General features: G+C 48.4%; 1 protein-coding gene and 1 long non-coding RNA gene across 2 annotated transcripts; both read right to left on the minus strand.

Moving 5' to 3' along the window:
- Positions 1–2,068: 2,068 nt before the first annotated feature.
- LOC135814616 (uncharacterized) lies at positions 2,069–25,214 on the minus strand. Its single transcript, XR_010553202.1, has 3 exons — positions 24,911–25,214; positions 17,540–17,635; positions 2,069–2,572 (listed from the first exon to the last, which is right to left on the minus strand). It is a non-coding gene; the product is annotated as an uncharacterized LOC135814616 (long non-coding RNA).
- LOC135814612 (uncharacterized) lies at positions 9,546–14,390 on the minus strand. The gene is made up of 2 exons (XM_065327765.1): positions 13,913–14,390; positions 9,546–11,722 (listed from the first exon to the last, which is right to left on the minus strand). Exons 1-2 carry the CDS (start codon positions 14,322–14,324, stop codon positions 10,746–10,748), a joined length of 1,389 nt encoding a protein of 462 aa, XP_065183837.1. The 5' UTR covers positions 14,325–14,390; the 3' UTR covers positions 9,546–10,745.
- Positions 25,215–27,049: the final 1,835 nt, after the last annotated feature.

Genomic DNA, 27,049 nt, shown 5'->3' on the forward strand with positions numbered 1-27,049 from the left:
TACTTGTTTGCGCTGTACTTGTTCGCACTGTACTTTTGGCGCTGTACTTGTTGGCGCTGTTCTTGTGCGCGCTGTTCTTGTTTGCGCTGTACTTGTTTGCGCTGTACTTGTTCGCACTGTAATTGTTTGCGCTGTACTTGTTGGCGCTGTACTTGTTGGCGCTGTACTTGTTTGCGCTGTACTTGTTGGCGCTGTTCTTGTTTGCGCTGTTCTTGTGCGCGCTGTTCTTGTTTGCGCTGTACTTGTTTGCACTGTAATTGTTTGCGCTGTACTTGTTGGCGCTGTACTTGTTGGCGCTGTACTTGTTTGCGCTGTACTTGTTTGCGCTGTACTTGTTTGCGCTGTACTTGTTTGCGCTGTTCTTGTTTGCGCTGTTCTTGTTCGCGCTGTACTTGTTCGTGCTGTACTTGTTGGCGCTGTACTTGTTGGCGCTGTACTTGTTCGCACTGTTCTTGTTTGCACTGTACTTGTTTGCGCCGTACTTGTTTGCGCTGTACTTGTTTGCGCTGTACTTGTTGGCGCTGTACTTGTTGGCGCTGTACTTGTTGGCGCTGTACTTGTTCGCACAGTACTTGTTTGCGCTGTACTTGTTCGCACTGTACTTGTTCGCACTGTACTTCTTCGCACTGTACTTCTTCGCGCTGTACTTGTTGACGCTGTACTTGTTGGCGCTGTACTTGTTGGCGCTGTACTTGTTTGCGCTGTACTTGTTTGCGCTGTACTTGTTTGCGCTGTACTTGTTTGCGCTGTTCTTGTTTGCGCTGTACTTGTTCGCGCTGTACTTGTTGGCGCTGTACTTGTTGGCGCTGTACTTCTTCGCGCTGTACTTGTTGGCGCTGTACTTGTTGGCGCTGTACTTGTTGGCGCTGTACTTGTTGGCGCTGTACTTGTTTGCGCTGTACTTGTTTGCACTGTACTTGTTTGCGCTGTACTTGTTCGCACTGTATATGTTCGCACTGTATATGTTTGCACTGTACTTGTTCGCACTGTACTTTTTGGCGCTGTACTTGTTGGCGCTGTTCTTGTGCGCGCTGTTCTTGTTTGCGCTGTACTTGTTTGCGCTGTACTTGTTCGCACTGTAATTGTTTGCGCTGTACTTGTTGGCGCTGTACTTGTTGGCGCTGTACTTGTTGGCGCTGTACTTGTTGGCGCTGTACTTGTTTGCGCTGTACTTGTTCGCACCGTACTTGTTCGCACTGTACTTGTGCGCGCTGTTCTTGTTTGCGCTGTACTTGTTCGCGCTGTACTTGTTCGCGCTGTACTTGTTCACGCTGTACTTGTTTGCGCTGTACTTGTTCGCACTGTACTTGTTGGCGCTGTACTTGTTCGCACTGTACTTGTTCGCACTGTACTTTTTGGCGCTGTACTTGTTGGCGCTGTACTTGTGCGCGCTGTTCTTGTTTGCGCTGTACTTGTTTGCGCTGTTCTTGTTTGCGCTGTACTTGTTCGCACTGTACTTGTTCGCGCTGTACTTGTTCGCGCTGTACTTGTTTGCGCTGTACTTGTTCGCGCCGTACCTGTTTGCGCTGTACTTGTTCGAACTGTACTTGTTCGCACTGTATATGTTCGCACTGCACTTGTTCCCACTGTATATGTTGGACTCAGTAGAGCGTCCAGCCCCTATATGATGTCCAACCCCTATGTAGAGTCCATTGGTCCAAAATCCACTGTACAGAGTCCAAACTTGGAATCAACTGTGATCTCAAAGTTTAGATGGACATCACTCCCTGTATAGAGTCCAGCCAATTGGCTTCACCCCTATATAGAGTACATTGGTCCAAAATCAACTGTACGGAGTCCAAACTTTGAAATCAACTATAAAGAGTCTTTATGTGGACAACACTCCCTGTATAAAGTCCAGCCAATTAGGCATCCCCTATCCAGAGTTTGAAATTAGACATAGGATCTGCTGTAAGCAGTGAATATTAACCAGAAAACAGCCTCTCCCTTTAATCCTTTACATCATTCACTTCTCAAGATAAAAAATAAGTATTGAGGCGCCACTGCGCCACTTTATTACATGAAAAACCCTACAAACACCATCCTCAAATCAAGTGGTCTCTTCGCAGACGCTGCAAATTACAATATCTCAATCATGTAGTGTTGCCAAAGTATTGTGCACGCACACACACACATGCACACACCCACACAACGCCAAGAAAATACCTAGAAAAAAGACCAAGAATTGAAAGAGAATAATGGAGAGCCAAGGATTAATTATTTGTTTTAAATTATTGTGCGCGCGCACACACACACAAACTTATACAACGCCAAGAAAACACCAAGAAAAGAGTAGAGACACAATACACACGCAACGCCAACAGCCATGCAAACGTCCACCAATTTACACGTAAAGTCAAGAGGAATAACAAATTATTATACGAAACGAATGCATACGTGGGCGGTTGCACGCACGTTTACATACATGTAGTAATGTAAGAGAGTAACATAGTGCAGTAGTCAGCATAATACTAGCACATGCTGAGAGTGCAATAGCAAGCTTCACCATTGCTCATGGCCATGCAAATGTTCAGCAGCACTCAGTTCCGCAAGCTTCTGAAGATCAGCACACCTGCAACAAATTGATAGCACAAGGATACGCTTATTACCGTAATGATGCATGGGAGCACACAACTACCAAGTTCTCAATGAATGTGATGCTCAATGAAAATCCATCCACTCAAAGACCTGTGAACAGGTGACGGTGGGGACAATAATCTATTAGTAATACGAGGAATAAGATCGTTTGTGCACACTCAAGACGCACAGACACACCACCATACATGTAGTGTACACAGTGTTTCACTTCACTGTAACTAAATTGAAATGAGATGATTTGAACAATCTGTACAGCGTTGCCGTCAGTCAGTCTTCCCCAAGATGTAAATGCAATGATTTGTTGTCACGAGGCAGTTTCACTGACACAATGTCATGTTTGTGACATCAAAACGGTTACTTCATGGAATACGAGTACATGTATTAGCTTGAGAAGCTTTTTCTTGTCATCGGCATACAAGAAATCCTCCTACTACTACTACTAGTACACTGGCACTGCGTTTGTGGATCCCATTGCATTTGACATCATACTAGAGCCGAGTAGAGGAAGAGTGTCGTGGAGTTCACATAATTATCACAGGGATAAAAATACATTTCTCATGAAACGAAAGAGCTTGGAAGCTCAGGGCCCTACGCTATGCTTTTTTGCCTTGATGACCTAGACAAAAAAAAGCATAGGGATGTTATAAATTCTTTAAAAAATTCCTTTTTTTTTAAGACATAACCTGGGATTCGAACCCGCACTATCGCGCCCTGCATGCATCCCCCGATACACTTCGCATACATACTAATTCTTCCAAGTTGCTTCACATTATTGTATTGTATTGTATTTATTTAAAAGGATTCTCCAAAAGCAAATGGATGCTTATCACGGAAGTCTCCCACATAAATATCGCAAGAAAAATGGGGAAATGGGGAGAGGAGAGTGGAAGATGAAGCATGGGAAGAAGGGAAACAAGTACCTAAATATCGAGGTATAAAAGCAGGAAAGAAATCGACGAGGGAAGAAATCACCTCTGCAGATAATAGCGGGACATATAGATGAAAAAAACCCAGCAAGGATTAATTTCAAGGAAAAAAAATTTCTCAAACGGAAAAGTTCGGAATTCCAGTCAGAGAATATCTATGCTGAGAGTAATGAGCCTTTAGAGCAATGCGAAAATTGACAGAGGACTGAACGCAGCGGATGTGTTCTGGAAGTTTGTTCCATTCCACAGATAAACTGAAGAGAGGGGATTTAAGGAAATGGGCGCCAGAACGAGGTAAAACTATAGAGGACGGGTGACGACAACTAAGGGATACATTGAATTTGAAACGAATTAGCAAAGACGGAAACTTGTAAAAGACATGATGAAAATACAGCAAGGACAGAATCTGACGACGCCACTTCAGGGATGACCAGTCACAAGTACGATTAAGAATCTGCTTCGGGGTTTCCCACTCAGGAGGGTGCCGGGTCTTACAAAGCAGATATGAACGAGCAGCAACGGCTTGCAGTCGGTCTAACGTAAGCGAATCTGAATGGGATACGGCGAGTGACCAGACAGGGACTGCGTATTCTAACAGTGGTCGTACGTAACACTTGTAGAGCAAATTCACGGTTGAAGCAGAAAGGAAATGGGCCATATGGCGCAACAGAAAAACACGACTGCGAAACTTATGGGTGATAGATTTTATATGGTCAGAAAAATTTAGTGAAGGAGTGATAGTCACGCCGAGATGACAGTGGCTATCACCTTTCTGAATAGGCACACCGTTCATTGTCAAGGGGGATGACGGGCCGGGGGCTAATGCATATTTTTGAAAGGGTAGGTGGACGCATTTACTGGTGTTAAACGTCATGGCAGTAGCTGATGACCATTGACAACACTTATCAATGTCAGTCTGGAGCAATGCATGATGGATAGGAAGTGAGGTGTTTGCTGGAGAAACAAGAATTAAATTAGAGTCATCAGCAAAAAGGGATAGGGTACTAGAAGCAGGGGCATCAGGAAAGGAGTTGATGCACAGGTTAAAAAGAAGCGGGCCGAGATGGGAACCTTGGGGTACGCCAGCGGTGATGGGCAAAGGGTCAGAAAGAGTTTGGCCAATGCGAACGCAAATACTACGATCACTGATGAAGTCCTTCACCCAAGAACAGGCAGAAAGAGAACACCAACCTGAAACAGATTGAATAACTAAATGATGACTAACTCTGTCAAAGGCCTTAGAAAAATCAAGGAACAGCTGGTCACAAGAAGACTTAGAGTCAAATGCACGCGAAACAATTGAGGTAAGCTGTACCAATTGGTCAACTGTTGACCTCTTTCGACAAAAGCCAAACTGGCTGGAACTGATAATTTTATGGCTCTCAACAAACGAGTAAAACTGACGGCTAATCATAGACTCATACAATTTGGCAACTGCATTTAACAGCGATATAGGACGGTAATTGACTGGGTGAGAAGGATTACCTTTTCCCTTGAACACAGGTACAACAACGGGAGATTTCCACTCCCTGGGCTGAGTACTGGACAGCAAGCAGCGGTTGAAAAGGGCGGAAAGAGACTGTGACGTGACCTCAGCTGTTTCACGGAGGATGCGATTGTTCAGCAGTCCAGCGGTTTTACGTTGAATGGGAAGTCTGGATAGCGTGTCAAATACGGACTGCACAGAGAATGGTTGTATGGAGAACTTCACAGTGGACGTGGGTGTTAAAATACCAGCTGAGTGCAGGTCAGGTGTTAGCAGTGGCGCCTGGCTGTAGCTCGCAAACACTTTGGCTAGGAGATTCGTCTTTTCCGTATTACTCATGGCTGGGTAGGCTTGGTTGTCATGGTAGAGGTCAGGGATAACCGGAGACGGGCGATTCACATTACAAAGGATCTTTGCTTTGCGCCACCATGTACGGGTTCCATGATGCTGAGCCATGTCTCTCGCCATCCTCTCGTGATAATGGCGTTTCGCCTTCCGGAGCAAGGAAGTAAGACAGTTACGTGAGAGTCTATACGCTATCCAACTATCTGTAGATCCGAGACGTTTGGCCTTGGCGAAGAGGCGATCCCGAAGCCGCCTCTGACGATGGTGAACAGCAGAGTACCAAGGCTTGTTCGATGGAAATGTGCTTCTCCGGACAACGGGAACAAACAACGATACAGAGTCTTCCAGCGCTGTGCGCCACAATGACCAGGCCTCATCAACTGTTTGCGCATTTTGGACGGCATCTAGCAAGGGTAGTTGCCACACGTGGTTGTTAAATGCTTGCCAGTCCGTGTGGGCAAAGTCGAGCCAGGTGTTTTGTGCAGAAGATATTTGGGCTGTGGAGCCTGCTGATCGGTTGTGGACGACATCGAAAACTACAGGACAGTGATCAGATACCGGTGGGAGGATGGTGAGATGGGAGACTGCTATTGGAGCATTAGTGGTAACTAGGTCGAGTAGTGATGAACTCTTACCACTTGCGGAGTAGCGGGTAGGCTGTTGATCCACAAGTTGCGATAAGCCCAGATCATCCAGGGTGTCATACATGCATGTACCAGCAGGTGTATCAGGATCGGATGCTAGCCATTTCGAGAGGCGAGCGTTAAAGTCGCCAATGACAAATATGGAAGCTTGAGGACAAGATATTGATTGAATGCAGGTCCGGAGTGCGCTGCAGAACTGATCAGGTGGCTGCCAAGGAGGACGGTAACAACAGAACACAAACGTGGAGTTGGGGCGATGCTCTAGTTCTATGCACACAATTTCAATGGTTGGATCAGCAGGCTGAAGATCTGGACGATGTTTGGTAGCATGGGAAATGGAAGGGTGGAGGAGGAATGCCACTCCACCTCCACGTCGCACGGTATTGTTGTGACGGTCATGCCGGATAATTTTGTATTCAGCTGACGGTGTTAATATTGAACTTGTGATATCAGGAGTCAACCAGGTTTCAGTTATGCCCAAGATATCTAGTTGAGATGTGCAGAATAAGTTTTTAATTTCATCAGCCCGCTTCAGCCAGCTGCATGCGTTAACTGTGCAGATCCTGATACTCGACGGAGACTTCATATCAGGAATACAAGGTGAAAAGTTGAAAGTCAAAGGGGGCGGTTGGAATGGTGGAGCAAGAGGGTTCAGTGCGGTCACTTGCGATTGTCGGCCGGGAGAGAACGGGGCTGCATTTGGGTTAAGAGTAAAAGCGTGTGGTGATGTGGGAAAAAAGATGGGTGCGTGTGGATTCAACATCACAGTTTATGATTTCTTGGGGAGGGGTGGGTTCTTGAACTTCCATTCTCGTGCTGTTACATGCTCGGGCCAGAACTCGTTTTCCAGAACATTTCTTTCGTCATGCTCAGCAACTGTCAGATGTGCGTACAACGTGCCGCACACTGTTCTGGAGGGGATCAGTCTACAGCCAGTAACTTCCACATTCTTCTTTCTACAGTACGCAACAAGATCATCAGCACTGCAGTTGATATTGATGCCCCCAACGAATACAACTCTGCGTGCTATTTTCTTACCTCCACGCAGATCTGCGGGCTTCCTGTGGCGGTTGGCGGCTTCACGTACGATCGACCAGTCGTACTTGGTACTGACAGGCTTGTCAGTAGTACGACTGGCGTTGCTTGTTCGTGGTGCAGAGAGGGTACGACTAGCGTACGTCTCGCCCGGAGCTGCGGATTCAAGCCCTGTTGGTGCAGATGCGGGTACTGGTACACCCGTGGCGGGAATGTTTGTAGCTGCTCGGTACGAGTACTCATCCTGGAGGCTGTCGAGGGCGTGATTAGAGACATCGATGGGCTGGTGGTGTTGTGTCAGGGCGCGAAGCTCCTCCCTGAGTTCTGCAATGGCGGCATCTTTTCCTTTCTCCTTTTCTAGAGAGATTTTTCGTAGGTCGGAAACTTCTTATGATCTTGCATTTGAAAGCCCTATTTGAATATGCATTGTGGCCAACCGTCTTTGATGGTACGGTACGGTAGGGATAGGTATGGGACAGGTACGATCGAGGGTAATACGACACCGTCTCCCGTACCGTACCATCAAACACAGCTGGCCACATACAGCTGCCCGCAATATTTAAATAGGGCTTTCAAACGCAAGATCATAACGTGAAGCAACTTGGAAGAATGGGTATGAATGCGAAAGTGTATGGGGGAATGCATGTAGGGCGATAGTGCGGGTTCGAATCCCAGGATATGCCTGAAAAATAGGAGAATTGAAAAATTTATAACATCCCTATGATTTTTTTGCCGTCAGATACGGGATAGCGCCAGGCGTGACACAAACAAACAAACAAACACACAAACAAATACCAAATTAAAGCTGTGTGGACCCTGGCTAGCGCCAGACGTTACTGAAGTAACGTCTTCTGCATAGCTACGGGAATAAAATAATAATTGATGATAGCTGACGATCGTATACGATTGATGCAAAGTCCTTGCAGTCCTTGAGGATTATTACGAAGTGGTTGATTACTTTTAGGGCATTCATCCAAGCAACATCAAACAAACGCGATACGCTCCTTGAAAATGGAAACAAATCCAAGCATAACGACAGAACAGCAGACAAACGAGTAAAAGCTTCCTTACCTCAGCTCAGTCATCGTTCTGCCATGTACTAGTAGTTGGACAGCCTTTTGACACGGTGGTACAGGCAGCTCTTGTCCAGTCGAACAGGGTATCCTTGTGGCGTCGAACGAAAGAGAGTGTCAGTGTATCTGACGCGTCAGATTGGAACTGTGCTGAACTTTTCTCGTTCTCCTCTTTCTGCTTTCATCCCTCGCTCTGATGAAACCGTTCAAACGTCTTACTGGCAGCAATGGCCAGCCAAACAGGGGATCTTTGTGGCGTCGAACGAAAGAGAGTGTCAGTGTACCTGACTCGTCAGATTTGAACTGTGCTGAACTTTCCTTGTTCTGCAATTTCAGGGCTCACAGCAACCATGCCAAAACCTCGATTACGTGGGAGGACATCTTGGATATGATCACCATAGAAACGAACTCGCGTGACCGCTAAGCGCAGGCGTAGAACGCAGTCGCGCAAGGAGATTTTGACTTGCTTGGGAGTTGCTGTGACAAGGACTGAGTTGTGAATGGTGAAGGAGATGGCCGGAGACTGTCTCACTATCTCTATTTCATTTCGGTAGTTCTTGTTTCCTTCCAAGTGGATTATTTCGCGAGCAGTGTTGGCCTTGTCGGCCGAAGGCTTCATTCAGACTGTCCGCACACGGAGTCCTGCGAAAGGTAGCCCTGAGCAGAATCCTGCAGTCGTTGACGAAAGAGTTCAACATCTACAGCCGGGCAGCTACGCCGCTGATGCACAGGAGCGGGTGACGGGAGAGGGAAAGGACTAGCATTCCTTGACGGCATGGAGCAATGACTCACGTCGTGTTCTAGTTTTGTTTCTCCGCCGTGAAGTCCCGTTGTGTAAACGTAAATATACGGCTGGTCTGCGAAGAGCCGTGTATATAGCGCAGTGGTGACGATGTGGAGTTGTGAATTATTTTATTCGCCACTCCGTTTCGTTGCAAGAGAACAAGTCCAATGGCTTCGCCGTTGTGCTGGCCATGTATTTCTTCTGTCTGCCATAACCATGATAACTCCAGGAGGACACAGCGATGAAGCGCCAGGCGAGTAGCAAAAACATTTCGAAAAATTGCTTTGCTGCTAGTGTTATTTCCGCATTCACAACAAGTGCAGCGCGCGCGGTTCTTCCTCGCGGCTGCACTGCAGATAGGGTTGCCTTTGAAATGTTCGTTTGTACCCGTCTCTGGCCCGATTTTGATGGCCAATAGCTTAAAATTTTCATTAGGAAAATTAGAAGAACTTCTCCGAGAGACTTTTCAATTTTAGTACAATAATCCAAATCAGAATTACGCCTGCACCAACTGATACTTTGGCTCCATATGTACGCCAAACCGTATCGATTAAAACAAAAAACTCTCGGACAAATCCTTACAATGGGTATTGAGAGAATGTTCCTAGAGTTTCAGAGGCCTAGGCAAAAGCATTGGTACAAATGAACTTAACAACCACACAACAAGCCGACCTGTTTGGGAGCTATTACGCGTTGTATTATCAGGGCATAGGCAACAATTGCCGCATACAGTATGCAATACTATGGTCCAATGCCGTAGTATCGCAAGCACCAATGTGCGTTAGACTGGCCAATGCCAGGGCTAATGGGGGCAACAATTGCCCGGCGTGTCAATACACGAGCGTACGGTAGGGATGCACTTGTGAGCACATGTAGGCGCACTTGGCTCAATGCCGGCCTGACCCACGATCCCTACCGTTCTTAGGCGTGTCAATACGTGAGCATACGGTAGGGATGCACTTGTGAGCACATGTAGGCGCACTTGGCTCAATGCCGGCCTGACCCACGATCCCTACCGTTCTCCCTTCCGGGATGGCTTAGAATAGAATGATGGTTAGAGATGATGGGGTGGGTGGTGGTGTTCAAAAACTGGCCAAGGTTGTCAAGCGATCTGACTGTTGGTGCAGCAAGGATGAAGAAACAGCATCTAGAGCCGGAGTAATGCGCATGCTCCGCGTGGTCCCGTGCCGGAGCGCGGGAGTTCGGAGTGCGTGTTCTGCACGGGCACGTGATGCGCTATGGCAAGTACGTGCAAATTATGTTAGGAATGTAATTGTTGGTGGGTTGCTAACTTCACTTACCGTGCCATGCACGGAAACTTATATTTAACAACCACACAACAAGCCGACCTGTTTGGGAGCTATTACGCGTTGTATTATCAGGGCATAGGCAACAATTGCCGCATACAGTATGCAATACTATGGTCCAATGCCGTAGTATCGCAAGCACCAATGTGCGTTAGACTGGCCAATGCCAGGGCTAATGGGGGCAACAATTGCCCGGCGTGTCAATACACGAGCGTACGGTAGGGATGCACTTGTGAGCACATGTAGGCGCACTTGGCTCAATGCCGGCCTGACCCACGATCCCTACCGTTCTTAGGCGTGTCAATACGTGAGCATACGGTAGGGATGCACTTGTGAGCACATGTAGGCGCACTTGGCTCAATGCCGGCCTGACCCACGATCCCTACCGTTCTCCCAAAAATACAACATGACCCAAACAGGAATTATCGGCATTACTATAGTTATAGTAGCATTACCATAGTTATAGTATAATATGTATATCATATGTACACTACAGCTGTCGCTAGGGCCGTCCAATGCGGCTACCCATTAGCATAACGGGCAGAGACTAGAACAACGCCGCTGGCAATGCTCTGTCTGCGACAGGGGTGCGGACATAGCGGAGGTAGGCAGAGCTTTGCCACCTGCCGGCGGTCTTCAGCACATACTCAGGCACGCCAGCTTTGCCTGCCAGCGTTGCAGCGCCTCGTCTGAGGCTGTGGCTGCGCACGTCTTTGTTAGGCAAGGCTGTTTGTAGTAGCCTGTTGATGTTATGCGGCTTCAGGGGCGTGCCGTCATCATAGCGATAGAGCGGGCCAGGTGCCGAGCCACGGGCTGCTAGGTAGCTGGTGGCTGCCGTGTGCGGGCATGTCGGCGAGCCTGTCCTCCTGACGCTGATGTCCTGGCCGCTGCCGTATTGGCTCGTCTTTGTCACGCGCAGGCGCAGCTCCAAGCGGTCTGGGTACATGGTCGCATCGCTGTACTCAAGGCCGGCGCCCCGTGCCGTGAAGGTGTACTCGCTGACCCTGAGCAGCCCGTGGAAGGCCAGAGTCACGGCGCTCCAGAGCATGGCGCGGTTGTGCGGGCTAGGCACAGTGGACTGCAGGTAGTGCTGTACGCCAGCCAGATCGTCCAAAGTTGCGGCCGTTAGCACTTTCCGGACTGCCGTCTGGGATCTGAGCGCCCCCTGCTGGAGCAGCCGGACACGCGGTGAGGCGAAAACATCCAGGCAGAGGCCCTGCAGGACGTGCTGATGTCTCAGCGCCTGGGTGTAGAGTTTCAGAGACGAGCCAGACGAGCCGGACGAGAATTTCCAATTCAGAAAGTTAATCAGGCTGGGCTCCGTCACCGGGTACGGCGCGACCTGCCGTAGGGCAGCAAAGCGTTCGTAGGAACGCTGCACTGAAGCGTACGTCGCGCTGGAGCTGTCTGCCAGGCCGTGACGGATGAGCTCCATGGCTGCGTCATCAACTGATGGAGGGTGGACTGCGCTGGTGGTGTAGGCGCTGCGTCGGCAGTTGGGTTGAGGGTCCGGAAGCGCCGTACCTGCAGACGGGAGAGAGAATCAGCAAGATCATTGCAGTGTCCGGCGATGTGGCGAAGCAGGAGGACAATGTTATGCTGGGCGGCTTTCAATAAGCCGGCCCTGACCAAGTTCATGACCGCTCTATTTGGGGACGTGCCAGAGCGCCAGATGTAGCAGATTGCTTCGTTGTCAGTGTAGAGTAGCACTCGTCTGTCCTCCAACGTGTGTGCCCAGGTACAGAGGGCCAACATCACGGCGTACAATTCTTTCCATTCAATAGTGTGCTCAGCTTGGTCAGGAGACCATGCGCCATAGGACCACTTGCTGCCGAAAACCAGACCGAAACCGTGTCGACCCGAAGCGTCGGTGTACAGCCCGATGTCTTCGGCTGTGCTCCAGGACGGCTCGATGAGGGGCTTCCGACCATTCCATTGGCTGATGCAGGCATCCCACCACAGGATGTCAAGCTTCGCCTCCGAGGGTACGGCTACCGGTGCATCTAGGCTAGGGAGCGTTGCTGCGCTGTCGAACAGGCGTCTGCAGAACGTGCGACCCGCTGGAATGACTTTGGCTGCGAAAGACAGGCTACCGGCCAGGGACAGCAGTTCCCTCTTGGTGCACATCTGCTTTGACAGCCACGCGGCAAGTGCTAGCCGTAGTTCCGCCAGTTTCGCAGCCGGGAGGCGCAGCTCCCAGGCGGCTGTGTCGAGCTCGATACCCAGGAACGTTATTGAAGTTGACGGCGGGCACACTTTGTCCTCTCCGTCGGCCAATGGGATGTTCAGCATGTCAAATACAGCCAGCAGTGTCTTGAATTTGAGCATAGCTGCGGAGTTGGGCGGCTGGACGTGAAAGAAATCATCTAGGTAATGCAGCAAATCAACAATATCGTAATTATTAACTGCAATCCATGCCACAGCGTCGGCAAGTCTGTTGAACAGAAACGGGGAGGATCTGAGGCCAAATGGTAGTACCTTATCGACATAGTACGAACCTTCCCAAAAAATGCCAAGTAGGGGCCAGTCGTCAGGGGAAACAGGGCAGAGCCGGAAGGCATGCTTCATGTCAACCTTAGAGAGGAGAGCTCCGGGGCCGTGCTGGAAGATACAGCGTATTGCGTCATCTACCGTAACGTAATGCAGGGAGAATTCGTCAGGGTAAATGCCATCGTTAATGCTAGAGCCGCTAGGGGCAGATAAATGCATGATGAGGCGTACGCCGCCAGACTTCTTGGGCACGATGCCAACGCCAGAACATCGGATATTAGGGAATGGGGGTTGGGAATAAGGCCCGGCCATGTGGCCACGCGTGCATTCAGACTGAAGGTAAGCAGAGACGGCGGCAGGGTTGAGCAATGCGGAAGGGAGATTAGGGGCGATGAGGCGGGATCTATTACCGTGATAGCCAATGCGGGCCCCGAAGCGCATGTCGTGACAGAGAGAATGCACAAAATCGTTATCGGGGTGCTGGGATAGCTCTTCAAACAGCAGGGGAATATTTACAGGGGACCAAGGCGCGTGTGAGCTAATTGGAGCTGCGGGGTTGGCCAGCAGAGCATGTGGATTGGCCATGACCGAGGCGGCCGCAAGAGAGGCAGCTGTGGGCGAAGCGGCAGTTGGAGCGGGCGCACTTTCCTTGGTTGAAGAGGCGGCATACTTCTTTGTCGACCGTGTCGTTGCCGCTGCTGGGCCGAAAGGAACGAGCGTCGTTGCTGCTGTTGGGCCGAAAGGAACGAGCGTCATTGCTGACGGTGGGCCGAAAGGGACGAAATGCCCGCGCGTCAAATATAATTGTGTATAGGTCCTGGACTATTGCGTCCCACCGCATGGTTGGGTCCGCGGCCAGGAGTGAGCGGAATGATCGGTCATACTCCTGCACGGCCTCAAATCGAAATTTCCGGGCTACTTTCAGGATAATCTGCTGGTACGCAAACAGCTCTGGGGCCCTGGAGGGGTGTGCTGTGGCGTAAATCGCGCAGTATGTTGTCCAGGCGTCCAGCCAGGTATCGATGTCCTCGACCTTCCTGGAGGGCCTGTTGGCCGGTGCTAGGACCACTGCGCCTTGCGAGCTGTCGTGGTCGATCTGGAGAATGCTGCGGCTGGTGTCCCCTTGGGACGGGTTAGGCAACAATGAGCCCAATTCAACAAATTGGCCAGTTACTACTTTATCGTGAATGGCTTTCGGCACGGTTGCATAAAACGTTCTCTTACCTGCGGGGTTCATTGGCGGTGAGACGGCAGCCGCCAAATGCGGAGCAGGCAGAGCGTCCTGCGGAGTTGCTGGTGCTTGCCGTGGGAGTGCCGCTGTGTGAGCTGGCGGTGGGGGTGCCGCTGCGTGAGCTGCCGGCGGGACTGGAGCTGCGGCCTGATTTCCAAGGGCAGCACGGACCTCCTCCCGGATAATGTCCCTCAGGGACGGAGCAGCAGTTGCCTGGGGTAGGTTCTGCTCGGCTGCCTGAGTGGCCAAGTCCTCGCGCACTGCAGTGAACTCCAATGACTCGAGCAGGCGAGTCAACAGCCTGGGTTTGGTCCCCGTCGTGTCTAAATTGCGGGCCGCCAGTTCTTGTCGCAGCTCTACAGAGCGCATTTTCTTGGCGTCGTTCACTGACAGAGATTCAGACATGGTTGCTCGGAAATGGAAAGTGCTCAATGCTCAAAAACTGGCCAAGGTTGTCAAGCGAAGTCACTCAAAAACTGTTTAAAAACTGGCCAAGGTTGTCAAGCGATCTGACTGTTGGTGCAGCAAGGATGAAGAAACAGCATCTAGAGCCGGAGTAATGCGCATGCTCCGCGTGGTCCCGTGCCGGAGCGCGGGAGTTCGGAGTGCGTGTTCTGCACGGGCACGTGATGCGCTATGGCAAGTACGTGCAAATTATGTTAGGAATGTAATTGTTGGTGGGTTGCTAACTTCACTTACCGTGCCATGCACGGAAACTTATATATTTTGAATGCACCCCACTTTCAAGTTTTCAGAGATATCTGCCTGATCGCATGTACACGATTCTGGCATGCTGGCTGGCTCGTGTGACAGCGGCCTGTCCAAAATGGCGCCCACGCTTTTGTGTGATGCTGTGAGCCCTGAATTTCTGCTATCATCCCGCGCACTGCTGAAACGTCTTCAGAGAACCACAAGACGCTTTCCAGATACGATTTGGAACGTCTCCTTATCCTCCTTGGTTACCTCGAGACAGATTACTGTCAGCAACTGCACAGCAGAACTGACAGCCATGGCTGAAGTGAAGAAAGGAATGCGCTGCCACGAGGCAAGCAAAACTGAAAAGGTGTTTGTTCTCTTTCGGGCACAACACACAGTACAGGACGGCGTGACTGGATAAACTGGACTCCTGGACCGTGAATAGGGGACTTGTAGAAAAAGTGTACTCCTTAGGGGATTGCGCGGCAGGATGAAGCTGATCAAAACTGAGTGGACTCCTGGACTCTGTATAGTGGATTTTGGACCAATGGACTCTATATAGGGTGCTGGACATCATATAGTGCATGGACTCTATACTGAGTCCTACATATATGTTCGTGCTGTACTTGTTCGCACTGTGCTTGTTCGCACTGTACTTGTGCGCGCTGTACTTGTGCGCGCTGTACTTGTGCGCGCTGTACTTGTTCGCGCTGTACTTGTTCGCACTGTACTTGTGTGCGCTGTACTTGTTTGCGCTGTACTTGTTTGCGCCGTACTTGTTCGCGCTGTACTTGTTCGCGCTGTACTTGTTCGCGCTGTACTTGTTCGCGCTGTACTTGTTGGCGCTGTACTTGTTCGCACTGTACTTGTTCGCGCTGTACTTGTTTGCGCTGTACTTGTTGGCGCTGTACTTGTTCGCACTGTACTTGTTCGCGCTGTACTTGTTTGCGCCGTACTTGTTCGCGCTGTACTTGTTCGCGCTGTACTTGTTCGCGCTGTACTTGTTCGCGCTGTACTTGTTGGCGCTGTACTTGTTCGCACTGTACTTGTTCGCGCTGTACTTGTTTGCGCTGTACTTGTTGGCGCTGTACTTGTTCGCGCTGTACTTGTTCGCACTGTACTTGTTCGCACTGTACTTGTTCGCACTGTACTTGTGCGCGCTGTACTTGTTCGCACTCTACTTGTTCGCGCTGTACTTGTTCGCGCTGTACTTGTTCGCGCTGTACTTGTTCGCACTGTACTTGTTTGCGCTGTACTTGTTCGCGCTGTACTTGTTCGCACTGTTCTTGTTCGCGCTGTACTTGTTTGCACTGTACTTGTTGGCGCTGTACTTGTTGGCGCTGTACTTGTTCGCACTAAGTCCACACGGCCACAGACTCGTAGTACATGGCACATGCAGTATTACTCATGATCTCCAGAAAACTTGACATTAAGGGGGCAGCCTGGTCGTAAAATCCCTGAAAAATCGAATTTGTGAATTCATATCGAGGACTACATCAGTTGAAAGAGCATGAGCAGCTGCAAAATCTCTGAAACTTTTGTCTCGATCTCACCAGCCGCAAGAGTTATGGCCGAAAATGTGCCCTTGTAAGGAAAGTTTTGCACGCTGTCATTTGTTGGCAGCACTGTATTTGAATGTGAGCAGACCGTGCGCAACTTGTCGTATCATGGAAACACGCGAAAGTGTGCACAATTTTGCTCCAAGTCCAAAAGATCACGTTTTTAAGCCACGTATTGGGCTGCACGGCTTCGCCCGCCGCCGTGCAGCAGGAATTTTGCCAACACCCTCGTGACGTTGCAGATATGTGGCTTGATTATTGTCGTTGACGTTGATTTAGTGACTTTGGCAAGTTTGAGTCGTGTCAAGAAGTCAGGTAGGATTCTGTACTAGGCAGTAGTGGAACGTGAGTGGAAGTCTTTGCCGATTTTTGAGGGTATCCTGAATTCGGTTTGCAGCGCTTTGGAAATGGCTTGCTGTGGAGGTTCCAGCACTGGATGTTGTATCAAAGGTACGACCTCGTAGCACACCCTAAACCTAAAAACATTCCAAAAATGACTTGGGTTTGTGGGAGTCTGTGAAACAACGCCCACTCCTGCCGTTGTGACAGATTCCAGGGCCACGTTGAAGGGCCCTATCCCACCATCCATGGCTGCTTCTGGACTTTTTTTAGGTTTTGATCCCGCCCACGGACAGAATGGGCAAGAAATAGGGGTGAAACAATTATACCGAATATTCGAATACTCGTTTGGATTTTTCAACTTTAATCGTACTCGGAATAAATCAGAGTACTCGCTCATACATGGTACATGCATTTACCACAGAAGTCTGCAGTTTCAGAGCAGCAGTCAGCAGATATTGATGTACAAGTGTGTGGTGAGCATTTGTACATGAGTAGAGAGAGCCCAAATGACCCACCAACCAATACACTCGAGAAAAGGATTGCCGATTGGTTCAATCAGGGTTGTACCATGTGATTTTTAAGGCCCTTGGTGTGCGATTTTTAGGATATCAAGAATACTCGAATACTCGAATATTCGATCGGAGAAAATCAGAGTACTCGAACTCGGGATCTCAGTGCCAACTTTCACCCCTAGCAAGAAAATGTGAAAAAAATTGTAAATTCACTTTTTGGCTCTTGGGTGGCTCGCACACCGTGGCACTATGCCGGAATTTTGAGTTTTTCCGGCCTGGAAAGCCTGTCAGTGAGGCGCAAGAACTTATAAATCATGTCCAGAGGGCCAGCATATTGGCAGGAGTGTGTGGTGAAAATTTCACTCAAATCCATTGAGAGACACCAACGTTACGGTCAATTGAATGCCATATGAAATATACGACCAGGCTGCTACCGTAACAAAACATTTATGCCATGGTCCAAACCAAGCGGAATTGCACAATCTTGTATATTATGTACTCTTGATAGTACCTTAAATGTTGAAGTTGAATGGGCAGACTGGCCTTCACTCAGCACAGGATAAGAAGATGTCCATGAAGACATCAGACTTCAAACAACACAGTGAGTCTGCAGCAGAGATGGAACATAAGACACAAACCAAGTCCATTGTCATCAACTACAGTGTAAACACAGATACAATATACATGCTCAAGATGTTATGCTGCTGTTCTCGGATGTTATGCTTCTGCTAGTAAACAGAGCCCCACACTTCTCTTGAAGGAGTGAGGTTTGTTGTAAAACTGACTCAAAGCTCAATGCCCAGCCACACATGGCCTGAATCACCGGTTTTGTGATCACAAGGCCACCCCACATTGTCAAGCTTATCAGAGCCCCACACTTCCCTTGAAGGAGTGAGGTTGAATGCAAGACTGACTCATAGCTTCATTGCCAAGTAATACACGGCCCGAATCACCGGGTATGTGCAATCACAAGCCTGCGCCACATCGTCAAGCTAATCATAGCCCCACACTTGCCTTGAAGGAGTGAGGTTAGCCGTAAGACTGACTCAAACCTCAATACCCAGCAATACATGGCCCGAATCACCGCGTATGTGTAATCACAAGGCTGCCCCACATTGTCAAGCATATCAGAGCCCCACACTTCCCTTGAAGGAGTGAGGTTGAATGTGTAGGAGTTGCATTTTAATAGAAAGTATATTTTTCGCAGTAAAAGAGTATTTATTTGTAGAGCTTGTGTTGATACAGATTCCTAGGTTCAAACCCCAAGATGGGCAGTTACTGAGTTAGTTACATTTTTCTCTCCTTGCGTATTTTGTATCTGCATGTTATTATCCTTTCCGTGAGTCGCTCGTGAGTAATGTATGAGTCGTGTATGGCTAAACCCGTATTTACCCGTATGACTGTCTGTTGTGAACTGTGGTTGGCTGCTAGTGTTATTGTTCTAGAACATTGGCATAATTAACCAATCACAGTTCACAGCTCTGGAATATTCTAGAATTTCGTAGGCGGGAGTGCAGTGCTTGACCCGCGGACAGTGAATATGGCCGCAGGTGTCGGCGACGCACCCGCGATCGCGGCACCGTTCGACCGACGCTGCTCTGCGTCGAATATGGCCGCCATTTCCAGAGCCCTTTGCACAGCTTGTGCCAAATTATTCGGGCTGGCACTTCGAACATGAAGGCGAAGCTCTGGAGAAGGGAGGCCATCGATAAACTGATTGACCAGTAAACGCTGGAAGAGGTCCGTGTTTTCCTGGCCTGGGTAGGCCCTTGACGCCAATTTCTGCAACGCAGACGCAAACTCCACCGGACTCTCAGTTGTTTTCATTGTTCTAGCCCGAAACTCGGCCTCGAATGACGGGCGATGCTGCGGAGGGTTGAAATACGCAGTGAGACGATCGCACAGCTCATCGTAGGCATCATTCAGGTGCTGGGCCCGGAATGTCTGGTAGACATGAACTGTGACGCCCCCTCGCGGAGACGACAGGGCAGGAAATCCAGGCGTTGATCATCCGCATATCCGTTTGCCTGACAGGCGACGTTAAATTGGCCCATTAATGTCAGCCAGTCTTCGCTGCTTGTTCCGGTAAACTCAGGTGGTAAGATGACTGGGCGTCCTAAAGCCGCCGGGCGGGCCGGAGCTGCTGCTGCTACTTGAGGCTGCGCCATCTGAACAGGAAAATGCACGGGTTGAACTGAACACTACGAATATATACACTATTACATTGGTGGCAGCGGTAAACTATAATAGTGCTATAATAGTGCTCAAAGGTGTACACCGAGTACTCGATTACCCACTCTCTGAGTACTTGACTTGAATTCAAAAGGGGGCTCGACACTCGATAACATAAACGTATACTACAGGAATGTGTATACTGTCCAGACTTTGTTGTGTAGCACAAACTGACAAACTCTACTGATGTAGTTCTTTTCGACGAAGTCAGAGCTGTGCCTCTATTACTGGCAGTGTTTAGCTATGTAGATGCAAGTGAAAGAGAGAAAAATCAGTCCGAGAGATGTCATTGTCTTTGGGCGAAACTTGACCTACTCTGTACAATGAACATGTGTGCTCAATTCGAAGCTAAAGTTGGCGTGATGGGAATGTGCCCATAAGAGCGACCAGGTTGCCTTATAGAGTACTCAAATCGATAAATGACACTACACGTTCTATAGCTTATAGTACTCAAGTCGATAGTGAAACTACTCGTTCGATAGCTTATAAAGTACTCAACTCGATAGTGGCACTACTCGTTCGATAGCTTATAGAGTGCTCAACACGATAGTGACACTACTCGTTCGATAGCATATAGAGTGCTCGTTCGAGCACTACTCAAAACCTGCTCAAAACCTAGGCAATGTACATTTGTACATTTAGATAAAAATCTTTCCCACTGCTCAAAACCCTGGGGTTGTGCATGTACGCTTGAGCTGGACGACAGAATGGCCGCAATGGCGAAGAAGGGCGCATACAAAACGCTGAAGGATTACAAGGACAACTTTTGCCGGTCCCTACCATGCCGGCTCATTAATCCTTCAAAGAGTGAAATCTACATAGTCTCCAAGTCCATACTCGGTACCACCCTAAAACAGCTCTGCCCCCAGCTGCAGATTCATGAATAGAGGGACACGGCAGCGGTGATAGAGTGGTTCACAAGCATTCCAGAAAAAGAAAAGTGCATACTCGTGTGCTTTGACAATGTAGATTTCTACCCCTCAATCTCCAAAGACCTCCTCCAGAGATCCATTGAATTCGCCCGCCGCTACACAGACATCTCCCAGGAGGAGTGTGACAACATATTCCACGCCAGGCAATCGCTGCTGTTTGGCTTGGAGAAGCATAGGGTGAAAAGTCACAACAAGCACTTTGACGTCACAATGGGGAGCTATGATGGAGCTGAAGTGTGTGAGCTTGTCGGAGCCTTTGCCCTCGCCATGATAGCGAACATATTCAACGGCAGAGACGTCGGATTGTATCGGGACGACGGTCTGGCTGTGTTCAGGAATGCGTCGAGACATGAAGCTGACCGTATAAGAAAGGAAAATACCAAAATATTCCAGAACCTGGAACTGGAAATAACGATACAGACAAACCTGAAGAGAGTCGACTTTCTGGACGTGACATTGGACCTGACCACCGGAAAGTGCCGCCCTTACCGGAAACCGAACGACAAGCCGATGTATATCAACTACCAGTCAAATCATTCACCTACAATCATCCAGAACCTGCCTGCATCGATCAGCAGAAGACTCACAGAAATTTCCAATGATGAAGACGTGTTCAGAGATGCGACTCTGGTCTATAGTGATGCGCTGAGAGAGAGAGAGAGAGAGAGAGAGAGAGAGAGAGAGAAAAGAGAGAGAGAGAGAGAGAGAGAGAGAGAGAGAGAGAGAGAGAGAGAGAGTGGATACCGGGAAAACGTACAGTACTTCGACGAGGGTAAAACGGACGAGACAAGAAAAGAAGAAGAAAAGGAAGGGGGTTGCAAAAGGTGCAACCTGTGCCCGGCCGAAAAATTAGCAATCGCACAAGCACCCAAGCACCTATCTCTCTCTCAACAAGAGGAGTGAACTTATGTCAAAGTGTCGCTACGGTAATAAGTACTACCTTGGGAACTTCAAACCATCCACAGCCATCACCTAATCAAGTAGGAGACCACCAGCTCCAGTGTTTGTCATTTGAAGTGATACCTTTCACCACTGCTGTCATTCGCACCTTCTAGATTTGCGCCATGATGCCGTCGTTTACGCTTTGCACTGCTGTCATTCGCACCTTTTAGATTTGCGCCATGATGCAGCAATTTACACTTTGCAAGTTTGTGGGTATATTAACCATTATCGCCTTCTTAGTATTTGACCCCACTAATTTTCCTGATACCTAAGCGGTCAAATATATCGCGTATTTGACTGCTTAGTCAAATACACGATATTTATCACATGGCACGTGATTGTTGCCCGTACTCCAGCGAATCAGCACCTTTCGCGCCGCGGGCAATAATATGCGATATTGCCCGCAAAAAAATAGTTTATTTGCCCGCAAAAAAATAGTTTATTTCAGTGATCGCGTGACTAGACTGTACTACGAGTCTACGACGACTCTGTACGACTCTACGACGAGTCGCAGTGTAGCATTGAGACGAAGATGGAATTGTTTTTGGAGATGGACGTCCCGGCAATGGACATGGCCTCGGACGTCTGCCGTGTGGTGCTTGCAGGGATCATTTGTTCAATCATTTTGGCAGCCTGACCGTCGGTAAGCTTGTGGATAAGATTCAGTTCTGCTCGATGTGCACATGTGGTACTGTGATCACAAACAATTATTTGAAATAACACAAATAAATTCAACTCCGCTCGTGCGTTTTCAGATCCTCGCAAAGTCACTGCCTGTGTGTGGTCTTCATGTGCCACGCATAACTCTTACCAGGGTCACCTGTCCTCTGCCTTCACCTTTGCTTGAACAACAAACACAACAATTCAGGAATGTTTTGCAATGAAAAATACAGCTACATGTATCTGGAGCTGATAAAAAGAAGAAAAATTGTCCTCAGAATTACACACCAGGGAGTCGTCAAATACTTGCAGTACTGTATTTGACAACTTCCTGATACACATGTAAACATGAAGAAACTCTTGAGTGGTAGCACTCTTTATTTTTCAACTGAAATTATGATTCTGCTGTGTTTTATTGTGGTTGCCATGTCTATTGCCATGACGATGCTGTGCCGGCACTTTTTTTTCTGTCTCCGTCTTTCAGTACTGTATACTCTCTGATGGCCTGTAGAAGACTTTTTGTTAGGGTGTAGGAGAAATATCTTCATTTTTCCTGTTTTGATAATGATAGCACATCAATATACATTGTGGTCATAATGTGTTGGCATTTGGGATAGTTTCAACAGCAGCCCAATGGTCTGCTCTGTGGGCCATGTGATAAATTTGTTATCACATGGTTGCTGCGGGCCTTATGGCATATTATTGCCCCTCGAGGTTAGACCTCGGGCCTACGGCCCTCGGGCTAACCTCTCGGGGCAATAATATGCCATAAGGCCCTCGCAACCATGCGATAACATATACATATTTGACTCCTAGATCCTTAGAACTTCTTGGACTTAGAAATTTTCTCTCCAACTTAGAAAAAGAATTTTTTGAAGAAAGCAGAAATACACAAGATGGGATTTGAACCCACAACCTTGTGAATCTCAGTCACTCTTCCTTACCACCCAGCCACTGTGCTACCGATGCTGAACCTAGTTTAAACAATGATCTTGACTTTCAATGCAGTACAATGCGGTATAGGCTATAGTATAATACTAGAATTACAAGGATATGTCGTATATGAAGAGAAACTATTGCGTGGAGAACACGATAAATAGATTATAGACCTCATAGTTGGTCTATACAGGATATATAGACCTCGTAAAAGACCTCGGGGGACCTCGGTCTTTTACTCGGTCTATATATCCTGTATAGACCTCCTAACCGGTCAGACCGGTATTGATCCAGATTTCATCATTACTGTTATATGATATCGGTTAGTGCATGAAATTTGGAGTAAAAACACTTTTTTCGTTCTCTTATTATTGTTTGAGTGTACATGTACTTCATCCGCGTCATTAAAATTGTCCCTTCCCAGAGAGATTTTTCAAATTTATTTCGTCCACTCGAAGGGCAAAGGAATCAGCTAGAAATTGAGGCAGAGAAGTATCGACGGACCAAGCTTTAGATTGTGGCCTCTCGCTTCGCTGCACTTGTGGTTAAAATCGACATCTTCATCAGAGTTCGAGGCAGACCTTTCAGCACCCAACAATACGCTGAACAACACGCACGTTCCAATTCAGGTCATGAAACTTCATTTTCAAGCGATCCATGCCTCCAGGTGGCAGGCAATGACGGCAAACTAGCATTTTCAAGTACACTGTAACGACCTTCCAGTGGGATAGGGTACGCAGTTCAGACCTGATAACTTCGCAGCAACAGGCACCACAAGTACAGCTCTCGTCAACTTCAGTATTTCGAATTCATGAGATATACCAGGATTCATATAGCCAAGTTTTCAGTCCTGATAAATGCCCACGGCAACGATATGGGCCGGCACGAACTCCAAAAAAAGATACGCGCCCTGGGGCGAAATATTGCGGAGCACGATGTTTGGTGTGGAAGAGAGCTCCGAGACCACCACGGCTTCAGTATCAAGAAGACATTGCGCAGGAAGGGTCGCACCAATGTTCAAATACAGAAAACCGCGATTCCGACAGTCTGACTAAGACGAACAAGTCACAGACAATGCGATGTGCGAAGCAACAATTTTAATGACGCGGAGGGAGTAGATAGAGATCTTTACCAGTGCTTAACGTGCTGGGACGGTACACTGACACTATAGCAGTGCTTAACGTGCTGGGACGGTATACTGACACTATAGCAGACCTAGATCATGGATTTTGAAGTGGTGTGAGCCAGGAAAATTCTTGCTAACATGTAGCAGTGGTAATGATGGCGACATCAGCAGCAGCAGTAGCAGTGTTGGTGGCGGCAGAAGCAGCAGAAGCGTGTTGGTCAGGACAACACTAGAAAAGGAGTGGCGGTGCTGGATGGGGACAGCAGGTGGCGACAGCAGCAGTAGTTCCGGTGGTGCTGGTGGGAGAGCAGTCGCAGCAGCTGTGCTGGTGGTGACAGCAGCAGCAGTAATGGCCGTGCCAGTGGCGGCAGCATTCGAAGCGGCGATGCTGGTGGGGACAGCAGCAGCAGCAGCAGCGGTGCTGGTGGCGACAACAGCACCGGTTGCGGCAGTGATGGTGGCAACAGCGGAAGCAGTCGCAGCAGCAGCAGCAGCAGCAGTAGTGCTGGTGGCAACAGCGGAAGCAGCAGTGCTGGTGGCAGCAGCAGCAGCAGCAGTGCTGTTGGCCGCAGTAGTAGTGTTGGTTCTGGTGGCGAAAGCAGCAGCATCAGTAGCGGAAGTGCTGGTACCACCAGCTTCTACAGTCGTCGCCAAAAACATCCGGCCAATGCCAATGCTAATACCATGGCTACAGTGGTATGGTACGCGTTCACAATTGTTCCCGGCGGTACTTGCATGCCACCAAGCGCTTGGCATGATGGCATGCAAGCATTTACTGGCCCAGTACAGCACAGCATTGAACAGACTCTGCACTGACTGCAGTCGTACACCATGGTACACTACCTGAGCTGTTGGTTGTGAGGCCCAGCAGCGCATGTTTTGTACACTAGTGCCAGTGGTAGTGCATGCTGACCATCCACAGCCAGCATAGCACTGGCTGGATTTTTTTGGGTAACGACTGTAGCTTGACCATGATTTTTATTCAGTGATAAATTTCCAGAATTCATGTCCATGTAATTAGTTCTGCATTTGTACGGCTATTTTTCAACCTCACCTTCCTCCCAAGTCCATGGCTGAATACGTCCGTGAGCGCGCTAGAAACATTATCCTCTTCCACAGATGTAGCATTTGAAGGTAGAAATAGCGAACTGCTGCATCCCTTCATAAGTACGCTACTTACGGACTATCCGCCACGCTTGCCAATAACCGGCCTGTTCTGACCACTATGTTCTAGTTACTTAGAGGCAAATAGTAAGATTGTGCAAATAAATTCTAGCTTGCTTCGCCGAGGAAACTCTTGCAGTGTAAATACTCAGGATGATATAGTCTGGTCGAAGGCAGGAAGCACGACTGCAAGCCTCTACTCCCACCGCCATACTGTCACTGTAGTACTAACAGTAGATCTACTACTACTACTAGTACTACTAGTAGTAGTAGATCTACTACTGAGTAGATCTACTAGTCTGTGACAAGTGTGAGAGATTTTCTGCACCTGCACCGGTCACCCGGGCCATGGCTCAGTCACTGAGTCTGTGTAGAGTCAGTGAATCTAACTAATTCGAATCTAAGTCAGGCAACGGACCTCAGCTCCGATACGTGCTCTCTAGACTTTAGTATAGACTTACTTCTTTGCTGCTACAGACGTCTAGCTCGGCGTAGCTAGCTGTGCTCGCTGTGCAGACCTGTGGCTGTGTCACAGTGTGTGTGACTGGCCGCAGAGCTAAAGCATTGTACTACTGCATGTAGCATACCGGTACGCGGTACCATGGTTACAGACTGTCTGTCAGCGTGTACGTGTGTCAGGCAGTGCGCAGATCTACGCTTCCGCATGTCCCGCTCAGCTAAGTGCAGCTAGCTGCGAGGTCACCAGGTCACCGCCGTGACCAGTGGTGACCTGGTGCAGTGTTGGGCTTGGTTCATTCAGGCTTTACTTTAGAGTTTAGTCACACTGCACTGCACTAACTAACTGTCTGCAACACGGTAGGATCTAGGACTTTGAGTTTTGACTTCCGCTCCTGGAAGCGAAGGCCAGATCCCAGGCCAGGGCCAGAACCAGGCTAACGATTCATGCCCCCACAAGGCCACATGTAGGCTTGCAGCTTACACTTACATGACAGTTTTTGCATGCGTCGCGCACCCGTCTGTATACATGGTATAGTGTAGATCTACACTACAGACTGTCTGTACTGTGTAGTGATGGCTAGGTGTCACCATGGTCACACAGACTGTGCCCGCTAAGTGCACACGCTGTCTGTAGTGTAGACTGTAGTCGTACTACTACTGTACTAGTAGTAGTAGTACTAGTACTCACATCCTTTATTGCTGAACCCACAAATAATTGTGATACAAATTGTAAACCATCCGAGGAAGAAGAGAAAGCCATTAAAAATAAAAAAAATAAAACAAAAAAAGGTTATTGTACCATGCCAAACGGCTATTATTAAGTCATGTACCAATTGTTATACATGACGTAGTATAGTAGTCAAGCACCTACAAAATACTTTGCAGGATAATATTTAAATTGCCTAGCATGCCTACAAATCCGCAGAGCATGCCAATGTTAAATAGGCCAACATATGAATACCGAAGGCGGTTACATGGACATGTAGTACTAGTACTTAGTACTAGTAGTAGTACTACTACTAAAGTACTAGTAATACTAGTACAGTAGTACAGTAGTACTACATTGTAGTACTATTATAGTACATGACCACGAGACCATTTTGACATACATAAATATTATTGTGTTGTGGGTTCATATTTCGATCATTAGAATGTCCGGGTAATTACTACTAATTAGAAGTTTTTTCCTAGCATTTTGAGGTTCGAATTATCAGGATTCCACCTACATGTACACGTAGTAGTAGATCTAGGGCGCGTCTTCATCAACTGTTCAAACAGATTTTATAAAAAGATTAGTTGATGTGTCCCCCTTAGTCTGTCCCCGGGGAAAATTGCGGAAAAAAATCGCAAAAAACGCGGGGAAAAACGCGGCATAATATTGCATAATTTGCGGTGAATTTGCGGTAAATATGCGGTAAATATGCGGTGAATAATATTGATCTGCGGCAATTTTCAGTGAGTATGTAGTGAAATCAATCAGTTACAAGTCTCTGGTGTAAGCACTCGTCATATTTGAGTAAAAAGCCGCCACGATGAGACGTTGCTGACCGAACAGTGCACTGTGTACATG

Source organism: Sycon ciliatum, chromosome 4, assembly GCF_964019385.1.
Source record: "Sycon ciliatum chromosome 4, ocSycCili1.1, whole genome shotgun sequence".
Taxonomy (NCBI): Eukaryota; Metazoa; Porifera; class Calcarea; order Leucosolenida; family Sycettidae; genus Sycon; species Sycon ciliatum.